General features: G+C 44.2%; 1 protein-coding gene across 1 annotated transcript in view; it reads left to right on the top strand.

The window, feature by feature from the left end:
• Positions 1 to 24,578, top strand: part of Rich (Guanine nucleotide exchange factor subunit Rich) — a 60,207-nt gene that overhangs the window by 21,895 nt on the left and 13,734 nt on the right. Inside the window, exons 12-22 of the mRNA XM_050167763.3 lie at positions 843 to 953; positions 2,369 to 2,458; positions 7,740 to 7,893; positions 8,382 to 8,647; positions 9,225 to 9,311; positions 11,061 to 11,163; positions 13,930 to 14,024; positions 15,632 to 15,678; positions 17,056 to 17,180; positions 22,670 to 22,860; positions 23,650 to 23,822. Coding sequence (XP_050023720.2) covers positions 843 to 953; positions 2,369 to 2,458; positions 7,740 to 7,893; positions 8,382 to 8,647; positions 9,225 to 9,311; positions 11,061 to 11,163; positions 13,930 to 14,024; positions 15,632 to 15,678; positions 17,056 to 17,180; positions 22,670 to 22,860; positions 23,650 to 23,822 — 1,442 coding nt within the window. The remainder of the gene's footprint in view (positions 1 to 842; positions 954 to 2,368; positions 2,459 to 7,739; positions 7,894 to 8,381; positions 8,648 to 9,224; positions 9,312 to 11,060; positions 11,164 to 13,929; positions 14,025 to 15,631; positions 15,679 to 17,055; positions 17,181 to 22,669; positions 22,861 to 23,649; positions 23,823 to 24,578) is intronic.

Raw genomic sequence — 24,578 nt, 5'->3', positions numbered from 1 at the left:
GTGACGTCATACCTAGAGGGATGCTTAATTGAAATTACCACTAGAAACATCAGTGTTATTGTGAACGGAATTCTGATAAGCCTGAAAAGACGCAAGACAAAAGACTGATTGAAGTTGCTGTGCTAGCTTCTCATGACATCATGAGAATTCGACACTGTCTACTTTGGACTAGCTAAGAGTCCAATACTAAACAGGGATTATATGGCACCTTAGGAAACCAGAGATTCATTATAGTGAGTTTTGAGAACTTTTTCTGACATGCTCCAAGTCTTTGTTTGACCCAATGTCTTACCACCTGGCTGCATTAGCAACATAAATGCGAGGATGATTATGACATGGCCTCCAATGGCTTCTAGATAGCCACAGTGGTGTTGGTCGTGCAGTCCTAATGAGATAAAATTTCCATTGATGATTGCAGAGTCAGTTATTATGGGAGTGTGGATATTATATTCTCATTCACAGTTGATGATACATGATTAATATTCCAGCAAAGGAAAAATAAGTGTGATTAGTATTTTGATATTGCATCTTTTTTTTAAATTCTCCTGTAAGGCTGACCACAAAGAGGTGCATAAAGAGCTTTGAGTTTAGAATTTCTCTGGTAGGATGCTCAGGAATTTCCTAGGCATACTTAATTGTGGCATGAAATACATTTCATGAAAGGGGACAGAATAAAGAAAAAGAGTGATGCGCCAAACTTTCTGTCCCTTTTCACAAAATGTATTACATGCCACAATCAAGTATGTTTAGTAAATCTAAGTATACCAACTTGCCCGAGAAGTCCTTTTGGATACTCGGGAAACTTGCCTTCTTCTCTTTCTTTTTGCCTGCGTACCTCACAGTATTCTGCAATAGATGCTGGCTGCCACCATGTCGCAGTGGCTGGCCGAGGAGGTTTTGCCCATTGCTCACTAGCACACAACAAATGGAAGTTCTTCGGCAATGAAACCCAGGTAAGCATTCCTGCCGATACTGAGATATGTGGGCTGGGTGTTCTTTATGTGGAACACTTGCAAAAAAGAACTGTCATATCTAGGTTCCTGCTACTTTCACAGTTACACTATGTGGCTAGGCAGACATTAGCAGCATGAAAAATTTCAGCAATAATTTGGCTAGTCACCTAAAATGAGCCAATTAACTTTTTAATTATTCTCTTTACAATGCATGTTGAAATTGGAAAACTAAACCAACGCTGTATTAAAGTCGTGTTGGCTTAAAGGGGTCCTGAACCACCCCTCAAGCTTGGTTCAAAAACACAGTCCACAGATAGCATACACTACTGTGTATTAATTTTGAGACATCTGCCCCAAAAATAGTCTTTAAAAATGCGCTGTTGTTGCAGGTTAACTGGAGTGTCTTTCACAGCATATTTTGGGGACGAGCATATAAAAATAGTGCTCGTCTTAGGATTTCTGCTGTGTTGACATGACTTCACTACTGCTCGGCTTCAATTTAGCAGTTGCAACATGTGTCCTAAAGTGAATAAAAGAAAGTTGGTAATTACTAAACTTTGATACTTGTCGTATGAGTAGCATCCACCTCTTAAGGTAATCCTGAACAGGCCAAATTGCGCTTATGCTCTATGCAACTTTTTGGGGAAAAAATAACTCTGTTGAATTAAAGAAAGAAAACAGTGCAGTTCCCTGTCTTACAGTAATGTGGCAGCAGGATGGAATCTATAGCTGGTGTCAGCCAAGCAGCAGTGCAGTTGTACAAATGCATGTGTCACTGGGCAGTATGTTATTTTATATTAAAGCATGATCTCATTAAAAAAAGCGTTTAATTGGAGGTACTACTACGAAAGGTACAAGCATGTTATGATCACCAGGCTCTGTTTGGGTAGTGGTAACCGTAGTTTGTAGTTAACCAAATGCCATTGATATGTATAAGGGAGATCACAAGCAAAGCTCAATCAAGCTTCTAAAACTTTCTGGCAGGTCTTTCACTTATTTTTTCTTTGATTGGTATATAAGCAGATTGCAGGCAGGGACAACATGGCCACAATTAGCACATGACTGGGGTAGTTGGAGAAGTATGTATGTGGGAGGCCTTTGCCCTGCAGTGGGCATAGCCAGGCCACTGCTGCTTAGCCGTAGTTTTTAAGGCTACGCCGTAGTTTTTAAGGCTGCTTTTTATATACTCCATGGACTTGAAGCAAAAGCAATTGGAAATAGCTTGTGCCTTTTCTTATTTGTGGGATATTAAAATTGAAGGGACATGCTTTGATTGCAATTTACTCTCCAACTAAGTCCTCTCTTGGAGGAGAACAAGCACCAGGTGACTTTTCATGAGCGTAATTTCTATCTACACTCATCGCTGCCTTTGGTGTCCGTCTAACATGCGGTGCCATTTTTGACATCTCATTTAGGAGCAAGACTTTGTGGTGACTGGTGGCATTCTCTGGTGGGAGTCACTCGTCGTGCTTGGCTGCATCAACCTCCGCGACGGCGCTGATGAGGTGCGTTTCATCCTGGTGGCATCCTGTGCCATTACTCGTTTAACACTGCTAGTGGATGTGCCTTCAGCATTCTTGAACATAAACTAGATTATGCTCGAAACCCACAACAACAAAATTCTTGCAACAACAAAATATTTTCGTATCCCCGGCAAACGTGCATGGGGTTCAATGCATTTCTACCTCTTGTCAGAGAAATGCCATTGAACCTAAATCCCGCATCAACAAAACTGGCTGCAACATTGCCCCACATATTACCTACTTACCGACTCCAAAGAGTGCGCAAACACTTTTGCTTTGCAATTAAATTGTGTAAAATACTATCACATTACGCTTGCATGGGTGGTGCCATTCTTGGCTACAAGAAAAACCACGCTCCACACGCAATTGTGTGTGCCGAAACATATCATGGCCGCCATCTTGGTTAATGATTGCCCATTTCAAATGGCATGGCCGCATGACTCTACTGACATGTGACGACGGTTCTTGTGTACCTAGCACAGTGCATAATCTGCAGCTCAGAGAGGAAAGTGCAGTAGAAACAAAGAAATCCATGTCCCACCGACGGGGACTTGTTTATGGCGCTTGAGGTGGCAGCCGTAGCATGGGCTTCCACGCATCCAGCCATGATTGAGTGATCCTGTAAGAATAAGTGCCTCTTGCTTTAAGAATGCTGATTGTGGTATACTGCAACAGGCATCATGTGCGGATTTGGTGTTAATGGACATAGATTTGTGTGAAGCAGCCGTATTCTCGGTCGATCGCTTTTGGGGATATGAGTTATGATGACATTCGCAAGCAGGACCAGGCACATTGGCATCTATGGGCAACAGCATGCACTGGAGGAACGTTGCTGAATGCGTAGAATGCTGTTGTTTCACCTCCAATGCCGAGTTACACGAAATCTTGCGAAAGTGATTGTACCTCTGAAAGCGATCAACTGAGTACACCACTCAGTACACCACACCGCTACCATTGCTGACCGACGCATGGAGCACACTTTGTGCTGTCGGCAGTGTGGTTCTATAGCCTTGAGCAAGGCTTACCAAAGTAGGCTAATGGAATTTTTACATTAAAGTTTCGTTCTGCGACACATTCCTTGTCTATGCTGTCTCATTTCTGAACAAAATTTCTGTGAAAGCGAATTTTTTTGCTTTCCCTGTTGATTTCATTATTGTGAGGTTCAACTGTAGTTGGGTCACACTTGTATTTGTTTTCAATGTAAAATTTATTACAGCGTGCGCTCTTTCAACAGTTAGAACATGTAAGGTGCTGAGCGGAAATTGACATTGTTGTGGTCATAGCTTTTTGACTTACGGCTGGTACATTTGTGTACCGTAAAATCATGAGACTTAGGCCACCTAAATGTGAGAGAAAATTGAGTGAAAATATGGGGTGAGCTCACTTTTAGGGTACCTACAGGAACTAGCACATGTTATTTTATAAAACTAGAAAATCTTGGCAAAAACAAGGGTGAGTTATCTTTTGGGTGTAAGGCATCTCAACATTTTACTGTATGTAGTAAAGGTCAATATATATGGTGCGTCAACCATCACAGGTTTTTCGTCATAGGTCTTTCATCACAGGTGGCAACCATTTGAAGAGTTAGGTTTCTTACATGCACCATCTCAGCAGCTCTCACTTGTTAAAGCACGTCTCATCTTCCCCTTGCCCACATTCCCAAATAGGTCTAGAGCCATCATTTAAGGGGGTCCTAAACCAGCCCTCAGGCTTGGTGAAAAAAAACAAAGTCTGCAGATAGCATACACCTTATGCAAACATCTCTGCCAAATTTTGCAGACAGATGCAACACAGAGAGTTCACAAACGTGGTGCGAAAAGACCTTTTCCTCAAACACCCTCTATTTAAACAGGGGCCTTCTCCTCGCCTGCTTTGAAGCCATATTTCATCATTTAGCAGATTCCCATAGATGGCTGCTATTGGCTGATGGCGGGCATCAATTAGGAAGGGTGTTTGGATCAGTGTGATTTTTCCTACTGTTACTATGTGTATTGGTTGACGAAGTCGACTGAACAGGCAAAAGTAAGCGAAAATCTGCATTTCAAATTTCTTTAAGTACGCACTTCCGTAAGAAGCTGATTATTGTCTGCTCATGCTTGGCCGCACCTGCCCACGCTGGAAGGAAAACTTTAGTCACACTGCTTATCAGCGTTGTGCCCATGGATTCTTGCTAATTTCGATTAAGCACAACTAGCCTTGAAATTGATGTCAAAACCGCATGTACACTACACCTGCCACGCGACACAATGAATGGCAGTGAGCATCTATACAACATCAGTCACTCCCGGCTGCTCCTGGCTAGACGCCTTGGCAGACATTGCTTGGTATTGAGCTGTCGCTAGTGCTTCAAAATGCACAATATAAATTTGGCTACTACAGTTGAATCTCGGTAATTCGAACTCGAAGGGGCCCGAAAATTTGTTTGACTTAAAAGAAGTTCGAATTAAAAGAAGGACTTGTTTTTGAGGTATTCATGCACCAAAGCACACTGCACGAATGGTGCGAGTCGTGAAATATTGCGGCGGGCAAGCGTGCAGCTAGTGAGGACCACGAAACTGCCCACGTCGGCCAACGCTCACTTCCCAATAACGGCAGAAAGTGAAACTTCAAGGAGCGGGCTAAGCGGGCACCGGGCTGGCACGCAAGTTTTGCGGGCGTGGAGACCGTCGAAGATGAGGGATTTGCGAGGGAGCTGAGAGGGAGGGCAAGGGGAGCGTAATTCCGAGAAAGGGTGGGAGGAAGCGGATCTGCTTTCCCGCCAGCTTGCTGCATGGCACTACCTACTGCCACCGAAGCAACGGAATTGCCGAGGCTTGACTGGGCCTGCGCTGCTGCTTCCCTCTGTGTGCTCGTGTGTTTTTTCCTTTGTCTGCTGACAGATCGGTGCTGTGTTTACCTTCTTTTTCCTGCGTTCTTAATGCGAGTCATGTCTTGTCAAGACGACAAAGTCGTTGCCACCGATCATGATCATGTTGGTGCGCTCTCTTCTGTTGCAGCGTCGCTGTGTTTAAAAGACAAGGAGAATAAGGTACTGGGTGTTGCCTTCGTGTCCTTGTATTCAGGATCTGTTTTGTACAGAATCGAATATGGTGCACTGTCTCCAACAACCTTTCCATCGGCACGTCTCGGTTTAGGCACGTCATTGTAAAAAGACAAGCATGAATGAGACCAACCAAGCCAACCAAAACAAGCGCAAGCAAGCACTTACGCAAGCAGATGATAGTGCAAAACAAGCGGTTAAACTGAACCAGACCCGAGTGCGAATAGAGCAGTCGGGTGGGTCTGCATGATACCAGTTTCCTGTGCGTACGTCACAGTAGGGGCCACTCTTATTAGTCTCCTCCGCTCGTGGCTCGCTTGCTGCCATGGCGAGCCATGAAAAATCGGCCCAGGACTTATCTCTCCCACGGCACGCATTTTGCCGTTAGTGTGGCTGCGGCATTACGGTGCAACGCAGAAACAACGACCTTACCATTTGAGAGCGGGTAAAATTTATGCTATGCTTTTTCTACTTCTTTTTTCTTAATCTTTTTCTTCTTCACATGTGGCATTGGGGGTTTCTCTAAGCCTTTCCTCTATGGCAAGGTCAGAGCAATGCTGGTCGGAGGCACCACCGTGTGATTTGGCGCACCGCTGAGAGCATTGTCAGAACGCATTATGTTTGAATTAACCGTCGCAAATGCTTGCGCATTCAAATTACCGAGTGTTTTTGCCCATTGGAATACACATAACTTTGACGGGACCACATTGCGGTTCGAATAGACCAGAAGTTCGAATTAAGCATGTTCGAATTAACGAGATTCGACTGTATATCCCTGCAGGAAAAAGGCACTCAGTGCCATGTAGCACGGTCAACAAATGGGAGCACACGAGTGCAAGCACGCACTCCAGCCTTGTTACACACATAGCAAACATTGCGCAGTGCAGTTGTGCGCAGCTGCATCTGCTGCATAGCATGGACACTGCAGGGTGCTACGACGAGCCCTCTTACCATCAAGACATAAACCACATGCTCTTATTGGTCTCTGTGGGTGGTGATGCGGTGTGACAATGTGAGCCAGCCCAAGCACCCACATCTGACGGGACCAGGTTCTTTGCTTCCCGAGTTTCACACTTTCGAGGTGCATTGCCATCATGGTCGAAGCTCTTTATGTTAGGAATTCCTTTAAGGCAGCAGTGCGGCATCCATCACACAGCTGATGTGTGTGCTGCCAACATACTCGCATGAGCGAACATAAAGACAGCGTTTCATTTGAGCCTCTGAAGTGTGACTTCCATAGAGATAAGTCATGTGACTTCATAGAGATGAGCCATAGACTACTCATGCTACTTGGTATGAGAAAAAGCAGCCGCACTGTAATATTCTGTAGCACAGCAAAGGGATGAGACTAATGTAACTACACTAACAGCAACTAGAAGTGAGTGTTGCCAACAGCGCCCATCAATTTCCACTAATAGAAGAAACACAATATTGAAGCCAAGTAACGTAACAGCGTAGGTGGCGCACCAGCATAGCTCCACTCCTTTGTAATGGAGAATGTTGGGGGCAAATGGGAAAGGTAAGTACTGTGTTCCTAGTACCAGTTCTATCTGAAGAATAATTTTGGTGAAATATTCTTGGGAGACACCGTACTTGTTCCTAGGTGCCTTTGAGGCTTCAAAGAAAGGTGGTTCAGAGTCCCTTATTCTATTGCTTATTCTCTTGCTCTCTCTTCCTTTCCTGGGGTTTACTAGGAAATGCCAGTATTCTTTGATGTCTCTCCACTGATTCTGTCTATGTGGATATTGAGAGGCATATTGAGAGGTCTATGTGGATATTGAAAGGATGTAATGTTTACTGTCTACATTTCTACATTGGCTACAATTTGCCCAGGATCTATCGCTCTTTTTTCACTTCCTATTCGGTTTAACAATGAAGTGTAGTTACCATTGGACTTAACCAAACCGTGCTGACATGGCTGGGGCGTCAAGGCCTGTCAACACTATGTGGAATAGCCCCTTTCATTGGTTGTGACATAACAGCTAGGGCAATCACATCCGCTGTCGATGGGCAGGGAATGTGATTCACGAGTGGGCAGTGAGCATGAATGGGCAGGGCCACTGGGTAGTTAAAACCACATTGCTCTCTGAGACCTGGTGGCCAATGTTCGTTCTACCCTGGTGGTGCCCTGCACAAGTCATGTGGGTTAATTTGGTTAGCAGTATTACTCTGTCGCCACCTTTTTGAACAGCATTATCAGTGTCTACACTTTGGTGCACACAGGTGCGCCTGTACCCGCGATCCTCGAAACTGGACGACATCTTCGTGCGAGTTCTACGTGTGGACGCTCAGGTGCTGCAGCTTGCACTCTCCGAAGACCGTCTGCTCGTGTTTGCCTCCAACAGCCGCCTCGCACTCCATCGCATCAGCCACAGTGGTGAGCAAACTGAACAAACCTGTTTGCTTATGTATTGAATGACATAAAACAAGCATATGAAAAAGACTGGATGAGACAAAACTTGCAGCACAGAGCTGTTGTAGCAGCGGGGTCACATTGGTCACAACCGTTGCTTTATTTAGGTTGTGCCATGCCGAAGGGTATTGGTGACGGATCTAAGCAGAGGTTTACAGGGAATGTTTTATTGAAAGTGCAGGTGCACATCTTTAGTTGCTTTACATGAAAGCAGGTTGCACTTTCGTTGCTGTAATGTGCTTGTATTTATTTTGGAGGCCCCAAATGAGCTCCAGCATTTAATGATGGTTGCATCACATGTGCGTAAATGTTGCTGCCGTACCAATTAGCCCAATAAGAGAGTTCTTTGCCAATTAAGCCATCTGGTTCTTACAATGGCTTCTGCCACTGCTTCATTATCTTGGCGTACCCCTTTATTGCCTCCTCCTTCTTGTTCTGTGCACATGGTGCAGGCCTGGAGCGCTTGCAAGAGCTGGACCTGTCTGCCCTTGTGCCACACCCACTGTGTGTGGTGTCTGCCACCCTGGTGCAGCTGGGTGGGACACGTGGAGGCCCCTCATCCAAGCTAGCCGTGCTGCTCAATGTGGCTGGGCGGCTGGTGCTGCTACAGCAGGACCCTGCCTCGGCCCCGCCCCCACTAGCTCCACCCCGGGGGGCAGCACCGCCACTACTGCGCCAGTGGAGTGCCCCCACGGTGCTCGCCTTTTGCGTCGAGAGGGTGAGGTGTAGGCATTCATGATGTAAATTTGGTGTAAGATGCATTGTTGCTCCAGGGTGACCAGACGTGTAGTTGTGACAGGGAAAATCTGATATCTCTTTAGTTTCCAATTTCTGCAGCTGTTACACCTTTGTGTCAACACAGGATCGTGCACTACAATACATGCATGCATTAATGAATGAATATTTGCCAAGTTCACCACTGAGAAACGCATTTCAAATCAGCTGTGGCTTAACTGACCAGCACCGTGTGAAACTGCAGCGTGCAACCTTTGTGAATCTTGCCCGATATGAGTGGACTTCTTTACCTGACAGCTAGTGGCTGTCTTGATGGAGCACAGAAGGTTACACGCAGAGGTTGCGAGTTGCCAATAGTTTTGTTGTCTTCACTTTTTATCTTATACATCTTTCCACAGATAAGAAGGCCTCAAATTCTTCTGTGCTTCTACTAACTCTCGCAACTTTTGGTTTTGCTGACCATTTTCTTTTAAGGAGTCTTTTCACTCTTTATGATTTTGTTCATGGTACAAGAAATTTGATCAGGCTACGCTTATGTTTCTCACACTGGCCTTTTCCAGGTCTGGGTGGCTGAGAGCTGCCCTGAATCTCGAATGCCACACCTGACTCAAGCACTGTGGATTGCGTGTGGCGTCCATGGCATGCAGGTATGACCAGTGCCGTGCTTTAGGCAAGTGTATTCTCTGCTCTTGATAGAACTTCTTCCAAGATAAGCTTAAGGGAAACATTTAAGCTACAAGGAAACCTTGCTGTACTCTCACTTTCTTCATATAGGGGCAAACAGCATAATTTTAAAGCAACTTTTCTGCTAGGTTGTGCTGTTTATGTGCATTAAGAGGCCATGGGATGCACTATGAACAGACTGAATCCTGAGCTCGCCAGCGCCTGTACAAGCACTTGTGCCTTTTGTTTCTGTGTAAAGACTGACCGTGATCACACTACAAGACTTTATAATATAAAAGAGAACACCCAACTGGTATTTAAGAATTTATTACATGAGATCTGTTTGGTTTCTCATACTCATTGAGTATCTCTCATGTTGCATATTTTCTTCAGTTCCTGTTTCGAATTCAGAGAGAAATGGTGGCTGTACAGTCTTGAACAGGTCAGATTACGTGAGTTCACTGCATACATGGCGTAATTTTGCGCTGTGCTCATATTTCGTTTTTCTTTCAGACCCGTGAAAAGTAAAACCCTGCACAATGCTTGGGATTTAATTCAAGTAGAACTCCTCTAATACTTTTTCCACGGGACCGCAAGAGAGAAATGTAATGCTCGGGAAACATGTTACATGGACATGCTCTCAAATTAGCGTGGTTGTGCAGTTGAACATTAAAACAAGGAGTGATGGCAGTCATGGCACAGTGTTGTGCACACTTATCTTATCACAGTGCCAGGATTGCTTTTGCACATCGATGACCATTATTGTGCTGTCGCTACAGACAGATGAAAGTACAGTCAATGTGTGCGCTGAATTTGCATCCCTTGGCAACATGACAGAAGTCGACTGAGCTGTGATATCCCAATGATCACTGGTTTCTTCGCAACAGTTGTGGTCCGGTGCTTTCCTCACTCAATCGCCGCACTCGTCGGTGCACATATTGTGGTTGGAGTTGAAGTCACTTGAAATTGCTTGAAGAAGTTGGTGGGACCGTGTTGCTATTTAACAGGTAAATGCGCAAAGGCTGCGCCTGCAGAACTCTCACGAGAAACAGCAAATGCAGCCAATGCAGCCTTTTAACACAAAGCAGCTTGGCATGGCCTGCCCTGCAGTTTTTGCATGTTCGGTGTTTACTAGACCGGGGAGGCTTCGCTAGTTTTGGTTTCAAGGAGTCGTCGGCTATATGACCGATGACCATGCCAGCGACATATCAAAAACCAACAAATCACCATTTTTGCTCGATTCTGCGACCAAATTGGCACGCAGTCACGCAGGCTGAATCCGAATATCGAACAGCACGCTGTAAGGTGTTCAAAATTTATGTCTAGACCTCACTGCCAAAGCTGTGATGCGTCAAAAGCACATGTTGGTGGTAGTCGGAAGTGGGCAGCTAGGGTTTCTAGTGCGGTTGACGTTTTTCTCTTAGATTTTTTCAGTTGTAGACGATACACTTGATATTTCCTTGTAATTATGCACCAATGTTGAAATGTGTAACGCTGGAGTATTGCGGAAATCACAACCTATCAAAGGGGATTCTAATACATAGGTGTCTATGAGAGTATTGCTGGGACCGGGGTTTAGCGACATTATACATGGGAAAACATGTGAACTAGGAACAAATCAGCGGGTTCTGCTGTGTATTGTTGATGTTGATACGATGCTGTGCAACATTGTACAACTCTAATTTTTCAGGTCGTCGAACCAAGCTGACTTCCTTTCCCATCTTCCTAAACAGGTATGGCTGCCACTGTTCCTGCCAGGTGACACCGCTGGTGCTAAGCATGCCTTCATGGCCAAGCGTATCATGTTGCCTATCGCCGTCCATATCTACCCCCTCGGTAAGCAGGAGAATGCAGACAGTGCCTTTGATGTAGGTTTGACAGCAAAGGACTTCACTGTAAGACCAAATTAAACAAGGAAACAAAACAATGGGGACAATTTGAAATGCTTTAGCAATGTGCCGCCACAGCACCTTGCATTTTATCAAGCTCTGTTTACTTTCGCTCTTTTGGTTTTGTTTATTTCTTACTACAAAAGGCCGTTTTTTTTTTAGAGACTGTCGATGTACAGAATTGTCCACTCTTAAAGGGAATGCCTAACCAGTAATTAAGGCAGTGTGACTGCCGCATCTCTGCAATATTACATGAAAAAAGTGGTCGATGTGATACAATATGTGGTCTTTTTCACACATACACAAAAACATCTACAGGCCATATCTTGATGCCATGTCATTGCTGTAATCAATGTCCGTACACTGCAGTTAAACCTTGACATAACGAACGTGGTGTTGCGTACTCCAGGGTAGCTTATCGTACTGCTGCCGAGTTGTAGCGATGCCCGTTTATCGAAGCTCGACCGACGTACTATTGGGTAGTGTGGCATTGTCGGCGGGCTGCAGGCATCCGGTAGACCATGGCGACCAAGCAAGGGTGAGACGATTTCTAGTGCGAAACTTGCACGGTTTATTCAAAGGTTGATGAAAGATGATGAGAAGAGAATGAAGTGGTCTAAAGTACATTTCGGAGCCCCTTAAATAGGCTCTCTACAATCGTGGGGGGGATCTTGCTTCCGTCAATGTCACGTGACCGGCACAGAAAGAGGGCCCCTCCTCCTCTGATTATACCGAGCCTGCTGCAAGGAGGAGGGCTTCCCGCCTCCTGGAATTGTAGATGCTTGTCCGTCTCTCTTGCGCGTTGCTGGTTCGTGGAAGTTCTCCTGTAGAGTTTGACCGTTTGAGGAAAGGGTTCCTCTAAAGTCGCACACACACACACACAAAAGAGGCCTGTAAACACTGCGGGGCTTCCGCCAGACACTCAAAATGGTCATGGCGAATTAGGAAGTCATGCTTCATTCCGACGAGGCATGGTGGGTGAAGGTCGGTTGAGAGAAAGTCCTTTCTGCACAAGGTGTGGGATGCCAACTGTGGCAGGAGAAGTCGCGCCTCATTTCGACGAAGAAGGTCGGGTGAGAGAAAGTCCTTTCTGCACGAGGTGCGGGACGCCAACCGTGGCAAAAGTCACGCCTCATTTCAACGAAGAAGGTCGAGTGAAATTCCTTTCTGCACGTGGTGCCAGATGCCAACCGTAACAATTGGTACAATGAAAATGAATCCAGTATTTTTAACATCAGTATTAGCAAGTAACGAATATATGCTTATAACAACTACCAGATACAGTTAAATATTGATATAATGAACTTCAATGTAACGAAGTTCTTGCTATAATGAAGTGTGTTTGTATGCAGTATTAGTATAACAAAATTTCACTGCCGCCGCAAAGGAATGCCTAGACAATACATGGACGCAGATAGTCAAATGGTTGAATTACAAGCAGCTGCTTGCAAGTGCACCTCTCAAATCACGCGCCTGCCGTAATGGAGCTGCATCATGTTCCAAGGGTGATAAGATCCTATCGCGCCCCGTGCACTGTGTGCTTTAGGTACGAGTGAAAGTGTGCAAGGGTGAGACAAGAAAGATGGTGGCTTCGCGAGTGCCACCTTCCTACGCGAGCAGAGGCAAAAAGGGGAAGGGGACCGAGCTCGCAGTAAAGTGATCAAGCGCGCGCGAGGGGGGGAGAGGGTTAAGGGGGGTAAGTTGGCACACGTCTCGACTGTGGCTGCGCATGGCTGTAAGCGCAGCTGAGCGCATATGCAGCCGCACACCCTGCTTTTTAGATAATCTGCCGCACGTGCGAAGAGTGGGTGTGCGGAGACAGCATGGCTCTATGTAAGCAGTCTTCATCATCACCCTGGTTACACCCACTGCAGGGCAAAGGCCTCTCCCATACTTTTTCAAATAACCCAGTCACGTGCTAATGGTGGCCATGTTGTCCCTGCAAACTTCTTAATCTCATCTGCCCACCTAACTTTCTGCCGCCTCCTGCTACGCTTCCCTTCCCTTGGAATCCAGTCCGTAAGCAGTCCGTAAGCAGTCTTACCGCGCGTTTAGTATTGGAGGTTGTGTAATCTCGAGTTTTGGCGACCCATTGGAGCGAGAGGCAGCCGAAGCATTCGCTCCCCACTGCCGGCACTTTTCCTGCCTAATAACGTCATTCCAGTGGAAGCAATGCTATCAGCCGCGGGTGCGGAGTGCACGCGAAAGTGTGGCTGGCTTCACTTAATTAGTACCGCCGAGAAGATATCATCGATGTACGTGGCATGAAACAGCATCATTCATTGCCGACTCCCAAATTTATCAGAATGAATTGTTTTCTGATTCAAATTTGCTTTTTTGATTGCTGGATAATTTGGAAAATTCTGCAGCCCTTTTCCGCATAAGAAAAATAGATCGGCGACTGTACTTATTTGCATAAAAGGTCGAATTTCAATAAAATAAAATTTTGATATGACGAAGCAAATTGTCAATGTTACCGACTTCATTATATCGAGGTTTAACAGTTTAGTGAGGGTGTTTCTGTGTCAGATGCAACTTTATTATGTCAAAGCTTGACTGTATTATACAGGCTATGCCTTAACCTGTTGCAACAGACTCCTTGAATTTTCCTACATGATTAGCTTATCAGAAGGCTTAATTTTATCTGCTGAATCATGAAAACATATTTGCTTCATTGGATTTGTTGTATGCTACTGTGTCCTCTCTCTTTCAGCCGTGCTCTTTGAGGAGGCTGTGGTTCTGGGTGCAGAAAGTGACACAGCACTCTGCGGCACTGATCCATTCCCCCTTTGCGTTGTCTCCAAGTCAGTAAGTTCAGCATTTAACAGTGTCATTGTTTTCGAAGCTCTGATGTAAGTTAAGTTTGCTGAGTGACTTGAATAAAAATCAGCAATCATAACACTTTTTCTTTCAGAGTCTAAATTGTACGATTTTCTACAAGGCTATGTTCACATCGAAGTCGTGGTGGTCACAACTTGCTAACTGTCATAAATCTTGCCGTCATAGCAATCGTTTGAGAAGCAGCGTTATATGTGTTGGCAAAAGGGAAATTGTAAATTTATGCTTGGTATAACGGTGCACATTCAGCCAAAAACATAATGTAACCAGTTGCCTGTGGCCAGCCAGATTGTGCTATGTACAGTGCTCAGCGATTGAAATGCGATATTTGGGCTGTTGCGCCACTGGTAGGCGCTGGGTGATTGCTGGTGGCGGGGAGCAAAATGCAGTTTATGGTGCATCACAAACGTTCTTGCTTTCATGTAATACAAGAATGCATCTCTTATGTCCCCAGTGGCGACCGGTGGCGCAAAAAGGGATGGCAGCCACACACTCCTAGTATCGGTTTTCAATCATTGAGCACTGTAAACTTTTTAGGTTGTCTATGGAGTGAATGGCACAGTACAGTTTGTGCAGCTGTGATCCCAGGAGTGACCAAGCCATATACGTTTGCTTTTAAATGCATAAGCATTTCTATGCTTACCCAACAAGAAAAATTGTCCATCTGTTCGTCCATCCCACAAGATGATCGTTTTCAAAATAGCGCCTGCAGCAATGAGCGAATTCACCTTCGGGCTGCCTCTCGCTTCAGCACAAACTACGTGGCGAGAACAGAGAGCACATAAGCTCTCAGCACTTAATGCTCTGAGTCGCCAATCACAGGTCGCTTTCAGGATTGGGGCCCACGCGCCTCTCTTCAATGTGAACGCAGTGGCAAGAACACAAAGCACACGAGGCTGTTAGCAGTCAGTGCTCCCTGTTTCCATCACAGATTGCTTTCAAGGTACAGCCCTCATGGCCACGCAAGACGCAGCCATTGCCAGAGTGTGGTTGATCACAGTTTATAACGGTTCGATGCAGATGGATGAGGCACTAAAGAGCAATAACAGCTTATAATGATTGGAACGTCGTCAGCACACCCAGAGCCACCACCTGCAGTAGTTTGCTTGCGTCATCAATTCACCTTGCGTCGCCTTCGGCAGCAGTTTGTGTTGCTGCAACGTTGTCGTTTTTAGTACTGGTCGGATCAAGTTTCATAACATTGATAATGACACCATGCTGTGTGGATATTAGCAAGTAGCACAATGCCTGCACATATTTAGACGACTCTCAGAGGAGTTTCTGCATAAATTTTTTTTCTCTTCTCAGTGTTCAGTCATTACTGCTTTAGTCATTGCTCCCTGTAGAAGCACGGTGTGGCTTCGCAGCAATGCCGAGGGATGTGTTGCACAGTTGCATTGCAGGGCAAAGTTCGCATATAATCTGCATCCCATTTTGGATGTGAAATGAGTACAATATAAGCACACAGGTGGCTATTTTTATGCAAATGGATCATAAACAATTCTATTCACACTGAGAGTTGTTGTTACCTAGCGTAGTGGCTGTCTTAGTAAAATGTTGCTGTCATTGTCTTTCAGAGTCAAGTCTACTTGCACCTGATTCTGCGCCAACTACTTTGTCGCAAGTGAGTGCAATCATGCTTCTCTATCTAGGTTTTCCTAGGTAGCGTAATGCTCAGTAATTTATACATTGGGGAGCAAAAATTTATTTTAAACTAGCAGCAAAGGATAAATATCTGGGAATTACTAAATTTCCCAGGTTAACTTGAGTCAAATACACTATCCTTTAGTATAATGGCTTACTAGTCTAATTGTTTACCATTGGCAATGTAATTTCGATGTTTCAACATCTTAAAATAACAAAACTTTTTAATAAATGCATGTGCGTATGATTATTCGATGCTATATTCAGTATTTGAAGCTGAGTATTCGTATTCGATTCATATTTGAAAATTTAGATATTCGCACACCCCTAGTGCAGCAAAGCTGCTACACAAAGCCATTGGTGTCTCTAAGGCGTTTGCAGCTGCCAACTCTGTGAAAAACAAACTGGTATTTCATGTTTTTTTTTTTAGCAGTTGTAATGAAATGGTCATCTGAAGAAGTGGAAATATAGATCTTTTTGCTCGCTGCTGTATACAGTCGAACCCGGACATATCGAACTCGAAGGGGATTGTGAAACAGTTTGATATATCAATAATTTGATATATAAAATAAATATCTTGTACAGGCATTTTCAAGGGGATTTTACAGCTGTTTGTTATACACAATAATTCAATATATCAGGGTTCGACTGTTTGTTTGTTTATTTATTTTTACCTATTGCAGTTTTAGGGCTGCAGTTGCTTTGTTTGTCAATACCTATGTCTTTATGTGCTCTGCATTCGCACTCTAGCAGCCATCGTTATCCTCCTTGGTGGCCTTATATATATGGCACACTCCAACGTGTGTGTCTCGGGCTGCGAGCTGCAGGGCCAGAGGAAGAATTTAAAAAAAAAGTCATTTGGCTCCTGCCATCGGTCCGAACCGTTCTCAGGCCTTTTGTTCATTGTCTCACACATTGTTGTAGGGGGCCTAATCTAAGTCCCTATAGCACTGTTCTTAAACATAGCAGACCATGTAATGCATGCGACCATTAGATAACCTGCATTTTGTTTGGAGCCTGTTTCCAAACACAACAAGAAGTGCTTTGTTAAGCTAATACATAGTTACATGAAAAGAAAGAGAAGAACAAAAAAATTAAAGTGCCGTGATGTTTGTGCAAGTATTGTAGTACTTTCTCTTGGTATGAAATGTTCAATTTTTTTTTCATTCGTGCTATGCAGTGTTTGTGAAACTGGGTGGCCAGTTGTCACAATGGGGACAGTCTTGGGAAATCTTGGGATTTTAATGTTAATGGCAAAACAGCGTAGCCAGTAGAAAGCTTTCAAAGCTTTCTGTAAGAATACGGGCATCTTAAGAGGTGTGATGTCAGTGTGAGCCCTTCTGCCACCTTGCTGCAGCCTGGGCTACCATGCATGGGAGATAGCACGCAGCTGTACTGAGCTCCCCTACTTCCACCACTCGCTGGAGTTGCTGCTGCATGAGGTGCTTGAAGAAGAGGCCATGTCGTCCGAGCCCATTCCAGGTAAGGGCACCATTGACTGAATAACATTTAAGGTTGGGCTGCAGTAGAATCTTAATTTGTGAATTTCATTGGACTAAAAAGAAGTTTGAATTAACTAAATTTCAAATTATTGAATGGTCCAAGAAAACAACAAATGAATGTTCACTTTGTTCACATGATTTTATTTGCTAAAGAAATCAGTGCAGAAGCTTCAGTTCTTTCTTCACGTGTCTGGTATGCTCTCACAGTGGTAAGGGCCTTACAAATGTCTTTGCAGTCTGGTAGCAGCCCAAGATGCATATTCATTGAAGCATACAGTCAATCTCTGATTGAGAACATCTGAAAAATCGAGCAGTTTGAAAAATTAATTGGATGCCTATTACTGCCCCCGAGGGCTCAAATCATCACAGGCATGACTTAAGGCCTGCCAGTACACTTATTAGGTCCATCGGTGCTAGTACTGTGACAAGGGACAACAAGTACACGCATGTATGATAAATGCATACTGTGTCCCGTAACAGTGGCCCCCCTTCCCACCCTTTGTATGCTTCACCGCGATACATTGCGTTTGCTTGACCGCGTAACACATCTGTATTGCAGCGAAGCAAACATTTAGGATCCCACATAGTGCAGTGTTTCATCCTTGCATTACTTTTCTAGCCAAGCTTCAAAGCCATCGGAGAGGATTACAAAAGCTGAGTTTGCACCATTGCTGAAAGCAGTGAATTTTTTCAATTAAATACATGGCACTGAACAGCAGGAAGCTTGTTAGCGAACATCGGAGTAGCTAGGCCTAGCATTGCCACAGTGGCCATGTCTGCCAGTGGACTAGCATGCAAGAGCGCTGCTTGAAGGCTGTGAGATAATCGAAATGATGGCGGCAGTCCCTTTGGTTAACCCTTTCAGGGTTAATGATGTAAATATACGGCACCACGAACAAGTCCAAAATGGTTGATGCCATATATTTATGGCGCCGTCTGTACGTTTAAAAAGCGCGCCAATTTCCTAATTTGTTCTTTCCTGCCATGTGCTGCTACTATGCAGGAATTCAGGAAATTTTTTTCTCGCACCTCCCTCTCTCGGTTTCCGTTGCACGGTTTGTTTTACAGCTAGTATGTTTGCTCCAGCGTGTCTATATACTACCGCTCATGCATTGGCGCATGCACAGGTGGACGGCGGTTAGATTGAGTTTTGTTTCGCTAGCGGTTTCGGCTTCTTGCACTCGCAAAACTGATGGCTGTCTCGTTACTAATTGCTCAAAGGGTGATCGCCTGTTACTCGCTCGTTTACTGCTAACAGGGGTGGGCATACGAAGGATGCTGCCGTGCTTGCATTCCCCCCCCCCCCTTTTTTTTTTTAGACTCGCGAGAACGAATTGCCTTTGGTTGGTGATAAAATGAAGATTAGTGGAAGTTATTCACGTTTTTTTTTTTGATGGGCACACAACCACAGTTTTTTTTTATTGCACTCACCTACGCAGTTCGATTACACTATGAACATAAATATTAGTGTAAGAGCAGGAACATTTGAGACTTGCGAAATATTCTCGTGTGCGCATTTTCTAAACCTTGAACTAGAAACTTATCAGATTTTTAATTCTTATAAAGTTTGTTTTCTTTATTAATTGTTGTTATTCATGAATAAACCGTACATATATACCAATGCAAAATATTTTTTTCACGACAGGTTCCTCTTAAGAATTTAAATCCGCAATAAAAAAAATTGACCCTGGGCGGTCGCATACGATGAAAATAATTGACACTGAAAGAGTTGCTGCCGTTTCAGACCTGCAGCCATGGTAAAAAGTTCAGAAAATCGGACAACGAAGGGTTTCAGTGTCCGAAATTTCAGGTGTCCTTATATACTGGCCCTATGGGATACGTGGTGGCGCCGTGAAGGGCGTCCCAATTATTGTGCATGTATGAAAAATTGGCTGTCCGATAAATAGCTCATTGACTGTACGTGCCTTTCACAGCTGTGCATGCAGTCTGGATATTTTTTTGCCCATGAGCTGGTTGGCAAGTTTCATGCCAGTGCGTGAGCAGCAGCAGAATTGCTTTTTATCCCCGACGGCTTCTGCAGTGCTTGTGACATTGCATGACTTGCACTGAATCAAAAGGAAAGCGCTGCCCACCACAACCACTGAAGCTTAATCTGGTGTTTCTATCATCATGACCATGCAGTCCTAAAGGCATATGGCCAAGGTGGTGCCATGTGCGGCCCTAATTGAACTACGAAAGCACAGATCACTTATTTCCTTCATCCCTGGTGTCACACCTGCACTGTTCCCGCTGATCCTTATGGTGACGTGAACTTTTCCATTTCGTTTTGTTTGGATGCTAGCATCACCCGCACCACTCCTGCTTTGTCCCGTTGAACTTTGGTGCCACTTTGAGCTCGGTTACTCTGGGGTTCATCTGAATTATCTGGTGTGCAGTCATATACTTCCAAAGGGATGAGACCAGGAAATGAATCTGAATTATTCAATTCTCTGTAATTATGAGATATTATAGCTGTTTGATCTGCATGATAGAAAATGTAAGGGCATAGCTTTGCACTGCACTTGTTTTTATTTATTTATTTATTTATTTTTTGCTCTTTGGTTTTGGTCTTGCCTCAAGTTGTGCTTGCACACTCTGGATCATGCTTTAATTGACTTGCCTCTGCAGGCCAATGTGATAGTGCATGGGCTGTATGCCCAGTCTTCACCAGTGGCTGGAGTCCTTTAATCATACCAGTTGTGAACCTGTTCACAAGATCCATGTTTCAGAATCTGGCCACTCCGATTGGCAGAATGTGTCGGCATCTGCCAATTTTCATGTCACCAGCTGACAGAAAGAAAGTAACTGCAAAGTGAAGTGCCACAAACGGGGAAAAAAAATTCTGGAGGTATCACATTGAGCATGCCCGAATAAGTATTGTTTTTAACTGGTGCTTTTGTAAATCGACGTTCCACTTTGCATGCTTTCTTAACTGATAACAAGCAACAACAAACCTAAGCAAGCTTTCGTTTGTATCACAATGGCAGATGGCATCAGTCAATTACCCATGTAGGTTGGTGCCTGGAGCTGTAGAGGAGAGTTTCTAGTAAGATAGCACAACTCTGCCAATGATGTGTCCTCTCTTCTGCTTTTTTTTTTTTGACCTATTTATAATCCTAAATATATTCACTGTGCTACCATCAGTGGAAAAACCTGAATACACCTATGTTTTCCTAAATTTTAATGTACTCTGTTTGCCAGTATGAAAGGGGATATTCTATACAGGGTTTGTCTGAAAAGTAATGTCAGTGGTTATATTTGTGTAGTGACTGTACGTTGCAGCGTGCTAGAACCAGTTGGGATTGGTGGAGGGGGAAGTAAGTTTACACAGCCGCTCAGCCATCCGCAACAATATGAAAGTAAAAAGCAGGCTTTTCCACGAAACTCTTTTCATTTCCTGGGCAAGCCCTAATGCAGCGCTCATGGGAAAAAAGGATTGTCATCAAGTTTTTTGTAAAAACTCCGCAAGTCCGCAGTGGAAACTTTTCCTATGTTAAAGACGAGACTTGGTCATAATTGTTTGGCGAAATGTCCAGTCTACAAGTGGCACAAGGCCTTTTTAGACGGTTGTGAAGAGGTCAACAATCAACCCTGTGCTAGGTGACCATCAGCGACCATCACCAGCAAAAATGCGACGCGTGTGAGAGATCTTCCAGACTCAGACCATCATTTGAGTGTCCTTTTAGTTGCACAGATACTTAATATTCCAAAAAGTGCTGTTCACACGATTCTGACGAATAATTTGCAGATGTGAGAAGTGTTCACGAAGATTGTGCCCAAAGTGTTAACGGACGACCGAAAATCGCACCGAGTTGAAATGTGCCAGGAACTTTGGGACTTGTGTGAAAGTGACCCTCACTTTTTAAACAGTGTCATCACAGGTGAAGAGTCTTGGGTGTTTGAATACGACCCGAAACAAAAAGGCAAAGTGCCAAGTTGCACAACTAGGCATCCCCTCACCCCAAGAAAGCCAGAATGGGCAAGTCAAAGGTCAAGACAATGCTCGTTGTTTTCTTTGACATCAGGGGGCTCGTTCACGATGAGTCTCATGGTACAACCGCAAATGCCAAATTCTACGTGGAAGTGCTCAAGAGACTCAAATAAAGAGTTAATCGTACCCAGCCTGACATCAGGTGCGATTGAAAACTTCACCGTGACAACGTGCCAGCCGACACCGCATTCCTCGTGCCATGCTTCCTGGCCAATTCAAAGGTTCCAATGGTTCCCCAGCTGCCCTCCTTTCCTGACGTGGCTCTCCCAGACTTATTTTTGTTCCTGCACTTGAAAACTCCCATGAGAGGACGTCATTTCGGGACATCATTTCGGCGGCAGTGAAATTTTGTTATATTGAAATTGCATACAAACACAGTTCGTTATATTGAGGTTCTGAATACATCTGTCCATTTTTGTCCATGTTATATGGACAAAAAGATATGAAAAGTTAAATACTTCGTTATATTGAGAATTTTGTTATAATGAAGTTTGTTATATCAAGGTTTAACTGTATTTTTAAATCCAGCAGTTTTTCTTGTTTCTATGCAATAAAAGAAAAGTCAACGAGGCAGATTTTTCAAAGCAAGAACTTATATAACAAATTACAGTGAGTGAAGTTTTCCCTCTTGACGGCTCACAGTTTGAATGCAGAAATAATTGTTTGCTTTGATATCTGTGCAGAGTGCATACACGTCAAAGCTGACTTTGTGATATTTAGTGCATCTTTAAGTCCGTAGCGAAAGAAAGCTTGCCAGCTTATGTGCATTGACACTGAGTTAGCCAGCATTTACCCACAGCAAGGGTGGCTTTTAATCTTATTTAGGACCGTAAATTGGAAGGTTTACAGTGTCCCTTTTGTGTTTTCCTGATCTTTTATTATGAGCAATTTTAAGTTACGTATGAGGAACAGGGTTGTAGATGTGCCAAGAGAAGTATATCAGACAGTATCGAACTTGGGTACCTTTATGCACTATGAAAATTGAATTTTCTATGTCATGATATGCTGTGCAGGTGCCGCACGCTGAGTTCGTGTAATGGTTACAATGTTTGAGTAGCAAGCCAGTCAAGTGTCAAACAGAGTGCCGCAGCAGTGGTGAAAGTGAACGCACATGAAAACGTGCTACTATGTTGTGTGTAATGTTTCATTTGCAGGTCATGGCAGTGGACCCGAAATTATAGGTGTATTCTATTTGCCCTGCTCTTGATGAATGGTTCATTGTGGTTCAGTGCCAGTTCCATGCTGTTGCAGAACGAGCCCAGCACCTTCTGCACGAGCCCTACACTACCTCTCTCGCAAGTGCAGGAAATGCTGTGAACTAGTCCTAAATGAAGCTTGCGCTATGTCAAACAAACAACGATGTGTAGACGACGCTGTGTTTCATTGTTGAAACGAATCGCACGGTGCAGCCTTTCCTGAACCTGTTCGCAAAGTGCAGGCAAATTGAATTAACCTTATCTTTCCTTCTCTGTGCACAGATGCGCTGCTTCCACGGGTGATTGACTTCATCCGTGAGTTCCCAGTGTTCCTCCAGACGGTAGTGCAGTGTGCCCGCAAAACTGAGCTGGCCCTGTGGCCTCACTTGTTTGCATCCGTGGGGAATCCCAAGGACCTATTCCAGGAGTGCCTGCTGCAAGGACAGCTGGACACAGCCGCATCCTATTTACTGGTACAGCTCGCACTTCTTGCACACTGGGCCAAACACCCTGACATCTGATTTTATTGTGTTCTCTACAAGGTTAGATTAAAGGTCTTGCACCTATCTCCATGTGATGCGATGGTCCAAGAGGGATGAAACATTTTACATGACCACCTTGTACTATCATGCATCTCTTACTTCTCTGCTAAAGTTTTGCCAATAGCTGTGTGCAAACGTCCAAAACGTTCGAATGATGAATTGAATATTGTCCTATTCAATGTGGTTTTCTGAATCAAATAGTCACTATTCGTTAGTACAAATATTTTTTAATTGTTTGTAAATGCTTGAAATAACCAAATGTGTGTGATCAAATGTGATATTTCAGCAGTAGCATGGTAAATTTCATCTTTGTGTGATTGCAGCAGGCATAAAAAGCACAAGAAGTTATTTATTATACAAGGTGTTTTTTTTTTTTTTTAGACATTACAGATTTTTTTTTTTTTTTTTTTTATAAAAAGAGCTATGACTGTAAGACACCTGTCGTCTTTGCATATGAGCTCTACAGCAAGGTGGAAATACTTTTCCGCTGCTTACGAGCTGATTACTTACTATACAAATTAAGTGTCAGCCGAAATAAAGTTTTGTTTTTCTTGGTTTGTTTATACAAATGTGTTCTAACTGGCCTGAAGTAAAGGCAAACATGTACAAATTTTCCTTGCTGTGGAATTGAGTTTGGGTGTTAAACAAATGTTACACGTTGCCTAACAGGTCAGAGAGAACTATATCTATAAGCTTGAGGCATAACATATCATGGTGCAGGTCCTGCAGAACTTGGAAGTGCCGCTCGTTAGCCGTCAGCATGCTACTTTGTTGCTGGGAGCTGCTCTCGATGGTGCCCATTGGACCCTGGCACGCGACTTGGTGCGCTTCTTGCGCGCCATCAACCCTGAAGCAGACTGCTCACCTCCGCGACCCTCGGCTGGTCCTTCAACGTGAGTTGCATATTGGCTAAAAATAGCATGGTACAAATTTAAGGATATGCGCATTATTCTAAAAACAAAGTACTTTGTATCAGTACAGTGGAATCTCGATAACTCGAAATGCTAATTCAAATTGACGAATAATTCTAATTGCACAGTTGGTCACGGCAAAGTCCTGTGTACAGTCAGCGTGGGATTTTTTGGACTTCTTAGGAGCTGCAAAAAGGCCTGAAAAATCAGGCAGTCTGATAAAATGAATGCATACCTTTAACTGCCCCCAAAGGCTCAAATTGCCACAGGCATGTCCAAAATAGTTCTGAAGGCCTGCCAGTACACGTATTAGGCGTATCGGTGCTCGTACTGTGATGGTGCACGCGTGTATAATTTAAGGAATACATACTGTGTCCTGGGACAATTGCCCCTTGTCGCTTTTGGTATTACTCACCGCAATACTTTTCGTATGCTTTACCGCGTAATGTTGTCCTATTGAGGCGAAGCTGACTTTCTGAAACTGGCATTATGCAAAGCGTTGTGCTCTCCGCGCTTCGAAGCCATTGGCGAGGATTACAATGGCGGAGTCAGTGCCATTGCTAGCAGCGGGGAATTGTTTTAATGAAAAATACGGCACCGAGCTGCAAGAAGCTTGATAGCGAATGTCAAAGTAGCTAGGTATAGCGTCGTGGGAGGTGGCTACAGCTGCCAGCAGATCTGCTGGCGAGAGCGCCATTTTGAGGCAGCGAGATGGTCAAAATGGCAATGGTGGTGGCT

This window comes from Dermacentor andersoni, chromosome 11 (assembly GCF_023375885.2).
Source record: "Dermacentor andersoni chromosome 11, qqDerAnde1_hic_scaffold, whole genome shotgun sequence".
In the NCBI taxonomy this organism is placed as follows: domain Eukaryota; kingdom Metazoa; phylum Arthropoda; class Arachnida; order Ixodida; family Ixodidae; genus Dermacentor; species Dermacentor andersoni.
The sequence above is the reverse complement of the archived record's forward strand: the minus strand, read 5'-3'. Positions and strand labels throughout refer to the sequence as shown.